The following is a 13,975-nucleotide window of genomic DNA, read 5'->3' as shown; positions in this document are numbered from 1 at the left end:
TAAAGAGCCAGTTTTACTGAATTCCAAAGACAGTTCATAAAATGCATGGAAAATAAAGATTCTCAGAAGAAAAATCCACCAAATTCTAGCAAAGACCAGCTAGGAAGTGTATGTAGCTTACTAGCATTCCAACTAAATTAAGTGGTATCACTGTGTAAGAATCTGTGTGGGTAGTTGGATTAAATATTTGAAAATATGCTTAAAAAAAGGAAAGCTGAGTTTTATTTTGGTGATAATACAGTTTATATTAAAGACAGGTTGGGGTAGAAGATTAAATTAAAGTAAAGCTATAGAACAATATGTGACCCTATCCAACATTCCTTCCTCTTTCCTCCACAGAACTCTTGGTTCGTATATTTAAGCAGTAAAACTAAAAATGAAATCTCTCACTATAGTACAAACATTAAAAAAAAAGTAAGAGCAATTAGTCCTAGATACATACTGTGAATTTGCGCCTTCAATTTCCATTTAAGTTTCCTGAGAAAAGATGATGCCGGAATGGATTTAGGACTATGGACAATAAATAAAAAGGTTTGCTCTAAGTGCACACTGTATTAGGAAAAATTCATCAGTGCTACAGACAACTTGTCCTCCTAGCAAGGACCAGCTTCAGGAACCATTCAGATTACAAAAATAGGTGCTGAGAATAAAGATGGATTGTATTTCTTAGGCTCACTTGAGATGAGTCCATTAAATAGACTGGAAAACACATTAAAATACATAAAATACCTTCTTCTCAAAACATCAAGGTTATCAAAATAAGGAAAATCTGAGAAAATGTCACAGCCTGGAGGAACATAAGGAGACAGCTTAAATGTAATGGTATACTATATGGGATTCTAGGACAGAAGGACATTAGACAAAAAAAAAAAAAAAATAGGAAATCTGAGTAAACTATGAACTGCAGTTAATAATGCATCAATATGGATTAATTAATTATAACAAATATATCATATTCATGTAAGATGTTAATAATAGGGGAAATTGGGTGTGGGGTACATGGCAACACTATATACCATTGCTCAATTTTTCTGTAAATCTAAAACTATTCTAAAAATTAAATTTATTAAACATGCATTATATTTCTTAGGCTATTTGAAATGACTCCACCAATGAAAAATACTTAATACTGAGGGCGCAGCTCATGGGCCTGAATCAATGGCACTCAGGGCCATCAGCTATGAGCTGACAGCAGGACAAGATCTCCACACCTCCATAGTAATCCAGCTCAGAAAGCTGCAAATCCAGGCACCCAAAACCCTTTCAGAGAATTTCAATGGGAACAATGGAAAATCAAGACAGTTAGCAAAACCTGTTTAACTTTCTTCATCCCAGACAACCCTATAGCTCTCAAACACACTGTGGACAGCACGTTTCAAAAGCAGTGAAATCTCCATTTGCAGAATTCCAGCTAACAATTCTGGAGGGTCAGGGGTGGGCAAGCCAGCCCAGGCAACCAGCATCCTTCATCAGCTGCCAGCCTCTCTTGAAAGAGGGAGGAGCTGGTATCAGAGTAGAGGCAGCCAGGGTCATTACTGGCTCTTAGCTCAGGCACTACAATGTTCACTGTTACCTAACACTATTGTTTACACAAATAAAGCACATAAATGCCAAGTCGGACTCTTGCCCTTCTCTTGTCTAAGGATTCTTTAAGCACCAAGAATCACGGATGCTATATTTATCAGCCAGGTTATGAACTCTGAAGGATAGTTTCCTAATGGAAATACTGACCACAGTTAATTAGTCAAACACAAATTTCAAGGTGAAAATCTCTTGACTCTAAATATTCATTCTTTCATTCAAATTATAAATATTTATTGAAGAACGATTATGAGACAGATGCTGAGATGATGAAAAAATTAGCTCAGGAGAACACTTGGAACTGATGAAACAGTTTAGATGAACATCAGATCAATAAATAGAAACATGGATGACGTTAAAGAGAATCTCATCAAGCAGAAAACATCCTTGATTTAGCCTTGCATGCCCTCTAGTGGTCCCTTGGCTAAAATGCAAAGCTTATATAACAGCCCACAGTTTTTGGTCATGTTGAATATGCTGGAACTCTGACGTACTGACTGCTTATTCGACTTTATGAGCACTTAAACTTCTGACTGCGGTGTAGAATCTCCTCCCTCCCTCCCTCCCTCCCTCCCTTTCTCTCTAACTCTATCATTGTCCTGGTTCTGATAATTTCATAAAATCTGTTAAGATATTATCATTGATTCATTCAACAAGTATTTATTGAGAGCCTACGTTGAGAAGGAATTAACTCATCTTTCCAACTTAATAATTTTTAATTTTCCAAGCATTTTGACACTCAATAAGTGAACTGGTAGTATGAAGGACACACCTCCAAACAGCTGGGAATTAATGTTTCTCAGTCATCTCCTGCCCATCCATTCCAACTTTCACACTTGATTATTCACCAACAAAATTTTATTGAGGGTTTACTATGTGCCAAGTAGAGTTCTAGGCAGTGAGCTATAGTAATGAACAAAAGAGATAAAAATCCCTATCTCCTACAAAGTTTTTTTCATATAAATATAAAATAAATAATAAAAATAAAGTTATATTCTAGTGGGAAAAGACAGACATAAATAAGTAAATTAAATAATTTTTTGATGATTAATAGTATGGACAACAATCACACAGTGTAAGGGCAATGGGAAGTTTTTTTGCAATGCAAATCTTAAAACATGGCCAGGGAGTCTTATTGAGACAGTGATTATTCAGCAAAGACTTGAAGGAGATGAAGGGGCACTAGCTGGGAGAAGAGTATTTCAGGCAGTAGGAACAGCAAGGGGAAAGACCAAGAGGTGGGAATATGCCTGGTAGGTTCAAGAGACATGAGAAGTCCAGTGGCCAGAGAACAGCAAGGAAAGGAAGAAAACAGTTTTACAGGAGGAAGAGGGGAGAAGGAAGGAAGGTGCAGGGCTTTGTAGGGTAGAGTAAGGACTCCAGCTTTTACTCTGATTGAAACGAGGAACCAATGCAATGTTTTGTCCCTTCTCCTTATCCCCAATAGCCAATGGATCACCAAGTTCTGTCTGTTATGCCTCTAAAATCACTCTCAAGTGCTTTCCTTCCTTTTTACAACCACTGTCACTACCTTTATTCACACTTTTAAGATCTCTTCCCTGGTCTCTGAGCGTAACAGTCTGTTCTTTTTCTTTATTAATGAGACTGCGTAGAAGGGTGAACTGATCTGGGGTCAGGAGGTAGAGGTGGAGGCAAAGGGCAGGGCATAAGAGTGCAATTTACTTGCAGTCCTGGTACCTGGACCTGAAAACAAACACCAGAGTTACACTGAAGAGAGAATGCTAAGGTTCAGCTAGGAAAGCATGCCTATAATAGGGTTATAAGATCAACATGCTGATGGGTGGTCCTCCCAACTATTTCCTGATCAACAACCTTGTAGTGAATCAGGCAGTTGGACAATCATGATGTTGCTGGAAAGCTATTGCCTCTTGCAAGATGAAACTGGTCTCCAAGCCCTAGATTGCTGAGGCTAACTGCAGGGTACAGCATAGACAAGTGCATCAGGCAGTAGCAAAATACTTGGATGAGTGATCATGAAGTAGCAAGGGCACAATATTCTAAAAACTGCTTGCTGATATAGAAGGTCTATGGGAAGACGACTAAATTTCACCTCAGAGGTTGCTAGGTAAGAGTCCTTCAATTTTTGGCATGGGCAGACAGGGCTGTGCCAAAAGAAAATCTAACTGGTGTCTCACACCTGAATGATCCAGTTAGTGTAATTCATACACTACTCAACAGCAAACACTTTTTCTAAAATTTTTTTATTATTACATTTCTTTATTTTTGAGAGGCAGAGAGAGACAGAACATGAGTGGGGGAGGGGCAGAAAGAGAGGGAGACACAGAATCCGAAGCAGGCTCCAGGCTCTGAGCCGTCAGCCCAGAGCCCGCAGCAAATAGTTTTTCTATGTGACAGGCATTATTCTGTGTGCTTTACACATATCACTTCATGTAATACAACTGATATCACTTCATGTAATACAACTGCTTTGTGAGGTAGGTACTATTATTATCTCCATTTCATAGGTAAGGAAATCAAGGGACATAAAGTTTAAGCAAGCTGTTCAAGGTCACATAGAAAAAGTGGTAGTGCTGAGATTCAAATCCAGGCAGTGTGACTTCAGAATCCCTGCTCTTAACCTCTATGCCATGTTTTATGGTGAAGGCTAATTGAATGTGTCCTTGGGTAGTCCATACTTGGTCGGCAAGGTACTGACCAGGCTCAGCGATGTCAATGGTTCCAAGGCAAGAGTAGGCTAAATGCCAGGAAGAGAAGAGGTCTGGATAGAGGAGTTGGATAGAGGAGTTGTAGTGCATTAGAAGAGAATTCTGAGGAGGTTGGCCCAGAGGGCCAATTGTATTATGTATTGGAAGTACAGAAGTAGTGCTGCCCTCCCCCACCCCCACCAGAACATGGTTAATCCATATGGCCTGGCAGGTTGTCTGCTGGTAGTGGTATGGTGGAGAGGCAAATGTGGCCGAGGATGATTTTGCATGGCATTATCCAAAACTACTGTATGAACTGGAGGCTGTGGTTGGGGAGCAGATGGCCATGGAACCTGTGAAAGTGGAAGACCTTTTAGATGTATGGGCAGCAATGGCTGGTGTGAATTGAGGTAACAGGCAAAGAGGGACCCAGCACTAGTAAGAAGGTGTTACAGATATGGGAGGTTGGAAAATCTGTACTGAAGTTCACTGGGACAATGTCCCAAGAGCCTGAAGGTTACCTTGGTCTGTTTTTACCTCAACTACAGTGATTATTAGTGGTTAGGTCAGAATGGGGCAACTAGAAAAACCTTTAGACCAGGAGTTCTCAAACTGTGCTGGGCATCAGAATCACCCAGGGAGGCAGTGGCAAAAAGTGAATATTCTTGGGCTGCACCCTTAGAGGGTGTGATTCACGAATCTTCATTTTAGGATTAAGATGCAAGTGGTCTACAGAACACAGTATGAAACAAAATCCATGAGATTATGTGCAAAGTTTGAATGGGCTGTGTTGGCCTGTTGGAGTGGTACCCATGAGCACAGGCAAACCCTGATCATAATAGCATGGGGCATCTCGGAACAACATAAACCTCTGGGCTGCCCTGGAATGGGCCCGAATCTTTATGTTCTACACATTCATCTGCCTGCTCCCTATGCTGTGGCTGGGGTAAATGGCTATGACTTTCTCGGGCTGAAACCCATTTCTACTGCCTGTTGATATTCTGAATTCTGAAATAGGATGGGTGCTTTGGGAAGGGTCTGCTTTACCTGGTATGGGTTGAGTTTACGAGCCTGCCTTGGCTGCTCTAGGCTATAATGGTTTGAGCTCATGATCACAAACTGCCTGTCCTTCTAAAAGGAAGTGTCTCCTTATCTTGAAAGTGGCCTTGATCGCTAAGAGCTCTTATTCCCACTTGGGGTAATTAACCTTGGTTCGGGCCAACTTCCTGGAGATGTGGGCGCAGGGGCAGAGATGAAAGTACTCAGGTCCTCCTGTAACAGGACAACAACCCCAACCCATCACCCTCCCACTCCATCCACATCCTTGTACATGGATGCTGAAGGCATTAGTCAATGGTACAGGCCAAGGCTGGGGTAGAAGGCCTTCAGCTACAGGAAGGTCATTTTTGTGTCTGGGACCAAATTCCCTTCATTTCAGAAAGGCTTACATCTTATCCAGAAACACAACATTCACACTTCAGGGCTTGGCCTGGAGACAGTACTACTAACATCCCATTACCATGTAGCTTAGAGATTCTGTGACATCACATTAAATAAATTTATCAAACTATTGCTCAGGTAAATATTCTAAGAGGTGGTGTGTGATCTCATTTGCTTGAAGAAGGCAGGAGCACCACACAGGAAGTTCCATACATTACTTTTCTTAATCTAGATGAGGTTCTTGGTGCCCCTAAGGTACAGACAGCTCTGTGGATAATAGAGACTTATGGAATTAAATTGGGAGGTTCCAGGTTAACAGAAAGGATTTTGAATAGTGAATACACTGAGGCTGAAATAATCTTGACAGAAAATATTCTCTGCTTTTTATTTTCAGAAAGTGTCTCAAGGCCAATGAAGAAGAACTGGAGGATCTGATGAAACCTGCAGTCAGTTGCTGTCCAAAGTTTTTATATTATACAAGGCCTTGATTTTAGACTGGGAGAACATCTGCTCCTTTGGTATTAAAGGAAAAGTCCTGGGTATTGGCACTAGTGTACAGTCAATTTCCCAATCGGGCGCAGTCTCTCTGTCTCTCAGTAGAGAATATCTTCATTTGTCTTTTGGGTATGGGTTGGACCTAGCAGTGTGAAGGTTTAGTTGAACAGGGAATTCTATGTGATGTTTGGGAGGGGTAGGGGTATAGGGAATCCTGGCAGTAAAAGTCTGACAAAACAAAAGACATGAGTCTTGAAGGCAAGAGTGAATAGTCTACTCTGTCAAGAGCAGCTTATAGGCAAAGGGGAAGTGTAAGTGCAGTGGGGGACAAACAGTACCAGGGCTGACTTCAGCTGGATAGGTAGTGGGATCTGCTGGACCAGGGACTTTTCTGAGAGGCTACCTAGGACCCCCTGAGTATAACCCAGTCCAGATATAATAAGTGACTTTTATCAAATGCTATGTGCCAGGTTCTTTGCTAAGCTTTTTAATGTAATTATTATTAGATTTAATCCTTATAACCCTATAAGGTAGATAAATTATTATATCCAATTTACAAATGAGGACACTGAGGCACAGAAGTTTTACAGCTAGTAATTGAGGGAGCTGGGATTCCCTGGACAACACTGAACTACTGTGATGTATGGTCCTCCCCAGTTCTAAAGGAAGTATAAGAACACATCTCATCCTCTAGAGGCTAGGGGTGGTGATGCCATAGGAACAAAGCATGTCTTAGCTGGTTCCTACTTTGCTGCCTGGCTGGGCAGTCTTCTGATGGAAGGGCTGGTGCCTTACAGGTTGGGCACATATTGAAAGAATGATCCGGGCTACTACAGTAAAGGCATGTCTCTTCTGTCTGGTGATGTGTCTGTTCTCCAGGTGCCAGCACTGAATGGGTATAAAGAGAATCCAGGCCTCCATTTTCATGTAGTTATCTGTTTGTAAAGGTTGGAGGGCAAGAAGTGCAAATACAGGAGCGGGGCTGGCCACTCAGTTAACAAGTTATACTCTGCATACAGCCCTTTGGGGAAACTGTAATGCAATCCACTGTCATTCACTCCATGCATAAGGAACTGGAGGCCTTGATGATACAGCTCTAGTGCCTTTGATCATAATTTCCAGGTGGGTAGTACCTAAGAGCTAGAGGTCTAGTTCTACATTCTTGTACAGCTTGCCAAGACACAAGGCAGTTTCATGGCTCTACCATTTGCTGCCCCCCAGGTGGAAGTACCAGAAACCAACAGCATTCTAGGATATATCTCTGTCTCTTCTCACAGGGAAGCAGGACAGAGTGGGCCCAGCTGGCAAAGATCCGGTGTTGCCATGTGGTAGGCAGAAATGTTATCGGACAAGAGGACATAAACAGGAATGTGGGAGGATGAAATGCATCATTGAGCTAGAGATGTAGGTCTTAAATGGATTATCAGAACAGGATAAAGGAAAATATTGGGAGCTGAGATGCAGAGTCAAATAGGTTAAGAGACACCAGAAGGCAAGAATGAGGAATAGCCAGTCAAAGTGGACAAATAAGATATCTCCAGACAATTCTGGAGGTTAGGAGTCACTGTTCTGTGTTGGGTTTTAATATCTCCTAGCACATGTTTACATGGACAGGGTGAGTCCCATTTAAGGGAATCTAGATGCGACAAGATGACTTCCTAAGAGTCTGACTACAAAAAGCAGAATCAAAGGATTCAAAGCAGCCTGTGAGGAAGTGATAGAAGAGAGCAAGAGTTGTTTTACAGAGAGTATTGGTCATTGTGCAGGCACTCTTCAGTTCACTAGTAGGCAACACACTCAGTGTGTCTGTACACTCAGGGTGTCTGTAACACCCTCCTTCCCTTCTTTTGCTCTGGCTTCACAAGTGGTGGTTCTCCTCCTCCCAAAGCCACTCACCCCATCCTCTCCTGCCTTCTCTGAGACTTTGCTCCATTTCTTATCCTTCTCACATTTCCAATATTTCCCTTTCAGCCCATACATATTATTAAATCTTTTAGAGCAAACCCAACAAGCACCCCTCAAGCCTCACTTTCCCTTGACCATTGCCCTCCTCTTTCCTTTCTTTCCCATTGAAACCTTTGGACAGTTTATGTTCCTTTCCTGTCCATTGCCTTAGTTCCTGCTCACCCTTCAACATTTTGTATTCCCATCCCTCTCCAGGATGTTATCTTACCAAAATCATTAGTGACTATGTTACTTGCCAAATATGACTGACATTTTAGTACTTCTCTGGATTGACCCCTCCATAGCACATGGCACTGCTGAGAGCTTTTTGCTTCTTTAAACTCCTCTGCTCCCATGGGATTCCATGGTCCCTTTCTATTTTGATTATCTAGCTGGCCCTGATTGTCACTTTTTGGCTGAATTCACTGGGGCCTCTTCTTATACTTGCCCATTACAAGTTGGTGTTTCCTAGGGCTCTAGGCTCTACTTTCTTTTTCTCCTAACTCTCTGCCTTTTCCCTAGGTAATCCTGTCCATTTTCATAGTTTGCACCACCACTTTATATACTGGCAACACTTCTGTTTCTATTTTTAGCTTCCACCTCCATCTCCAAATTGGAGTATCCACTTTCCCTGGCTATTACCTTTGCTGCATACCAACACCTATTCTTGTTTATTGAGGTTTACAAGGGTTAAGTACATAGGTTGGAAAAATCAGGCTGCCTGGGTTTGAATAACAATGTGATCACTTACCAAGCTTGAGCAAGTTGTTTAACCTCTTTGTACTCCAAATGGGTAAAAGAGAGAAAATAACAACATCTGCTTCTTAATATGAGAATATATGAGAGCTATGAGAATATATGAGACAAAATTCAGGTAAGGTAGCATCTAGCATATAGCTCAACACGTTGGCTATTGTTATCAATATCCTGCTTTCTTTGGGACTCCGCTCAAGGAAGCCAGAAACTTGAGTTATCTTCCTCCTCTTTCCTCTCCACTCATATCCACTAATCATTAATACTTGATTTTATCTCTTAAAGCTGTCTCAAGTCAGCCTTCACCATTCTCCATCCCACAATCTCACTACTCTGCCTTAGATCAGGTCTTCATCACTTGTCATTTGGAGGACTTGCTGGTGCCCTATTCAGTCTCCCTACCTCCAGTCAACACTTCCTTCAATCCTTCCATCCTCTATGACTACAGAGTTAGTTTCCTAAAATACAGATCTCATGTTACTTCCTCACATAATTTTGCAGTGCCCCCCCCCCCATTTCCTACTACAGAGTTTCTCAAAGTATGCACATCAGAATCACTCCTAAAGTTTGGAAGTTGTAGGTTCTGACACACTACTCTAAACCTACCCAATCAAGATCTCTGAGAGAGAACTAGATATCTACATTTTTAATTTGGGGGATTCAGATATTCATGAAGCCTTTCATAACCCATTTCCTACTTTTCTACCTCACCTTCTGCCATTATCCACTTGGTACTTTAACACCTCCAGCACTACAGGGCAGTGTGTAGTTTCCCAAATTCACCAAGCTATTTTACATCACTCTGCTTTTACAAAGGTGGTTGTGGCTTTCTGAATGCTGTTCACCTTCTTGTCTCCCTGGCACACTCCTTTGCATCCTTTGAAGTCTTCTTCGCCATAACCTCCCTACTGACCAATCTTATTTTACTTCTTTACAGAACTATTTCTCAATCATTTGCTCATTGTCATTTCCTAATCCAAGGAGCCTTTTTAGATACGTTGTCTTAATTGACCACTCTATAAAATTTTAATATCACAGATATACTGCACATCATAAACCATGTAACATCTAAGTTTTTTGTTTTCCCCCACTCACAAGAATCAATTTTTGCTCTGGTGGCAGACACTACTCTCCAACCTGGTCTTCTCAATTTTCACTTTTGATTTCTCTGGTAAGTCTTTTCTGATTCTCTTCCTATCTTTTTGAACATTTCTTCTCCAGATTCCTTTGTAAGCCTATCTTCTTTTACTTGTCCTGTAAACACTGGCATTCCACAAGGCTCAGTATTTGTTTTGTTTTGTTTTTCTGTATTAAAGATGCCTCTCAGGTGATTTTTATCTATTTTCTTAGTTTTAATCACCACCTATCACGCTGTTGATGCCCAAATCTGTATTTTCAGTGAAGATAGTTATCCTGAGCTCTAGCATCTTGCTATTCCAAGTATGGGCCACAGATTGGCAGCATTTAGTATCATCTGAGAGTTTGTTAGAAATGCAGATTCCCAAGTTTCATCCCAGACCTCCTGAACCAGATCTGCATTTTATCAAGACCCCCAAGTATTTCATATGTACAATAGAGGCTCAAAATTCCTGGGCTGGACCCTGTTAGCAGCTCTCTAGGAGACATCTCTGATTACATGTTCCATAATCACATCAGCTCTCATCTCTTACTCTTCTTGGTTAACGGTAATAAAATTTACTCAGTCATCTACACAAGAAATCTAGATCACTCCTTCCTTATCATTTATATTAAATTGCTTACCATTCCTATCTCTTCTAGCTACTAAATGGCTCCTGAATTTATTTGCTCTTCTATGCTCATCACCACTGCTTTCACTTCCTTTTGGGTAGATTATTACAGTAAAGTCCTAATCAATTTCTCTATCAACATCCTCCCCCAACTCTCCACCAGTTTACCTGCTGACTTGCTAGAATCAGATCCCTAAAATGCAAATCTGATCATGTTACCTACTCCTGGATAAAGCTTTCTTCAGTGATTTTTCATTGTCCAAAGCCAGGGTTCTTAACCAGGGATCCATCCATCCAGACAAGGGCTTTAAGAGAGTCTTATACTTTCTGAAATTACAAGGAAAAATTTGTGTATGTGCACTTTTCTACACAGTAGACAGTATACATAGTTTTCATCAGATTTTCAGAGGGTCCATGACCAAAACAGGTCAAGAACCACTGATCTGAAGGATTAAGTTCAAACTATGTAGCTTGGCATATAAGGACCCTTTATACCTTTCCTACCTTACTTACAGTCACTTACCTACAGGAGTTCCAGCTTTAATTACAGACTCGGAAGTTCCCTCAGCCTTCATGCATCTCTGTCCCTGCACATGCTGTTTCTGGAATAACCCCAAAGTTATATACATAGCCAGTACATGGTGTGGCCTGGATTTGTACCTAAGTCTTATTTCAAAGTTCACAGTCATTTCACTCCACAGTGACTTGACATTTTACATTGTGGCCTAGTACACACAAATACATACACATACACTAGAACAAGTTTCATGAAATCCGCCTTGGGATCAAAACATGCTGGCTGCAGCCCACTAAATTGATACAATGTTCTGTTAGTGAGCTGCAACTCTCACTTTAAAAAACACTGTACTAGACTTTTGCTGATACAGAAAGTTCTTATTACTGAGAATTTATTGCCTTAGCCCCAGAAGTATCAAGGTTTTGAGGTTTCCTAGGGATACAAAAGCTGTCATAGTATGAAGGCATTTGCTAATGAACTGACCACTTTTGTCAGTCTCCATTCAAACAACCTACTCGTTTAAACACTAGTACCTATCTCTATCCATCTGTTCAATCACTATGTTTTTTATGGATTGTCATATATATCAGTGAGCAATTCACTACAAATTTATCACAAAGTAAAATTACAAATCTTATAAAAATATGCAAGATATCATGAAGTTAACACACAAAACTGACAACCAGGATCTGTAGACCAGTTTACAGATGAAGAGGAGAAAAATAACTAAGGATAATGATTTTAAAAGTTGTTTAAAAGAGAGTGATTTGAATACCAAATGATTAAGGAGAAGCCCTCAGAAAAACTGGAAAAGCCCTTGAACATTTTTGGCAAAATCAACCCTCTTAACGATTGTGCTGCAAAAATCTCACAGAAAGTCAAATGTACCATCTTGAAATGTTGCACACTTTTGCTTGAAAAATTAGGCCCAAACAAAAGCAATCAATCCTCAATGCATTCTTTGTTTGTTGTAAGAATTACATAGCATTCAATTCTATTAAGACACAAACGTATTTTAACAGTTTTTAATTATTCAAGTTAGTATACTAATCAAGCCCTGCCTGCTCCATTATTTACTCTAAAATTTTAGTCCTCCTTTTATTTTTAAAATATAATTTATTGCAAATTGGTTTCCATACAACAGCCAGTGCTCATCCCGACAAGTGCCCTCATCACTGCCCATCACCCACTTTCCCCTCTCCCCCAACCCCCATCTACCCTTAGTTTGTTCTCAGTCCTTAAGAGTCTTTTATGGTTTGCCTCCCTCCTTCTCTGTAACTTTTTGTTTCCCCCCTTCCCCTCCCCCATGGTCTTCTGTTAAGTTTCTCAAGATCCACATATGAGTGAAAGCATATGGTATCTGTCTTTCTCTGCCTGGTTTATTTCACTTAGCATAATACCCTCCAGTTCTATCCATGTTGCTGCAAATGGACAGATTTCATTCTTTCTCATTGCCAAGTAGTATTCCATTGTATATGTAAACCACATCTTCTTTATCCATTTGTCAGTTGATGGTTTAGTCCCTCTTTTAAATGGGTTCACTAAGTGGCCTTCTGTCTGGTACCAAGTACCCTCGAGTAGTAAGAACCTCCTGTATAACTCTTTGTTTCCTCATCATCTGGAATACAGCAGGAGCTTAATAAAAGTTTGTTAAATGAATAATTGCAATGGCCTTCTCCTCTCTAGTCTCAGTTCCCTCAGATCCAATCAGCACATTGCCACCCTCTCTAAAATTCTTCAGTAAATCCCCACTGGCCCGAGAAAAAAGTCCAACTCCTCAGCATAGCTTACAAAACCTTTACAGTCTGGTCTTGCTCTATTTGCCCTCACATTCTGGCCACATTTAACTACTTTCAATTCTCCAAATGCCCCATACTTTCCACTGCCCTGTTTTTATTGTTCCCTCTGCTTGGAAATCTCCATCCTTGCTGACGATAGGAAGGCAAACTCCTTCTCCTTCTTCTGTACACTCCACCACCCTGCACATAACTGGAGCATACACTGGTCATATTGTGTCTGTACTGTAACTGCTTCCCACCTTGTTCCAAGCAGTTTTTACTATAAAAAGTTCTGCTGATAAAATACACATTAGAGAAGATATAGGAAACAGAAAAAAGATACATGTATATGTGTGTATGTATGTATGTGTATGTGTGTATCTATATATATCTATATCTTTCACAATATCATCATCCCCACAAAGTCACCAGTATCATTTTGTTGTATTTCCTTCTAAGAAGAAAAAAATTCTTTTTTCATAAGCATCTATTTTTTTTACATGACTAATCACAGTGAATGTACAATGTTATAGCTACCTGCCCTTTAAAAACAAAGCCAACATTATACAATATTCACTGTTTTTTAAAGTTGTATTTTATTTGAGAGGGAGGGAGGGAAAGAGAGAGAGGAGTGTGAGAGTGGGGCAGGAGCAGACAGAGAGGGAGAGAGAGAGAATCCCAAGCAGGCTCCACACGTCAGTGTAGAGCCCGACTTGAGGCTTGAACTCACCAACCGTGAGATCATGACCTAAGCCGAAGTCAGATGCTCAACTGACTGAGCCACCCAGGCACCCCAATATGTACTTTTTTTGTTATACAGTCATCCTAACCACCATTCGTTAATGGTTACATAATAGCCCATCAAGTGGATATGTTACAGTATAAAACTTAACCATTCTGCTGTTGTTGGATATTCAGGTCTCCCTCCTCTTTTTTGGCTATAAGAGAGAAATGACCATCTTCATACACACAGCTTTTCCATATTTTGGATTGGCTTATTTCCTTAGGTTAGATTACCAAGAGTTATAGATATATGAGGTAAAAAAATCTTTC

At 40.5% G+C, this 13,975-nt stretch overlaps 1 protein-coding gene across 9 annotated transcripts in view; it reads right to left on the bottom strand.

Moving 5' to 3' along the window:
- HDAC8 (histone deacetylase 8) overlaps positions 1-13,975 on the bottom strand; it is a 236,435-nt gene that overhangs the window by 212,727 nt on the left and 9,733 nt on the right. The window contains exon 5 of one of the 9 annotated variants that reach the window (XM_019439070.2): positions 10,847-10,954. The exons of the other annotated variants lie outside the window; for them this stretch is intronic. Within the exon in view, the coding sequence (XP_019294615.1) occupies positions 10,847-10,954 (108 nt within the window). The remainder of the gene's footprint in view (positions 1-10,846; positions 10,955-13,975) is intronic. 9 annotated transcript variants of the gene reach the window in all.

Source organism: Panthera pardus, unplaced genomic scaffold, assembly GCF_024362965.1.
Source record: "Panthera pardus isolate Hobbes unplaced genomic scaffold, ASM2436296v1 HiC_scaffold_27, whole genome shotgun sequence".
In the NCBI taxonomy this organism is placed as follows: Eukaryota; Metazoa; Chordata; class Mammalia; order Carnivora; family Felidae; genus Panthera; species Panthera pardus.
This window is presented reverse-complemented; position numbering and strand designations above follow the sequence as displayed.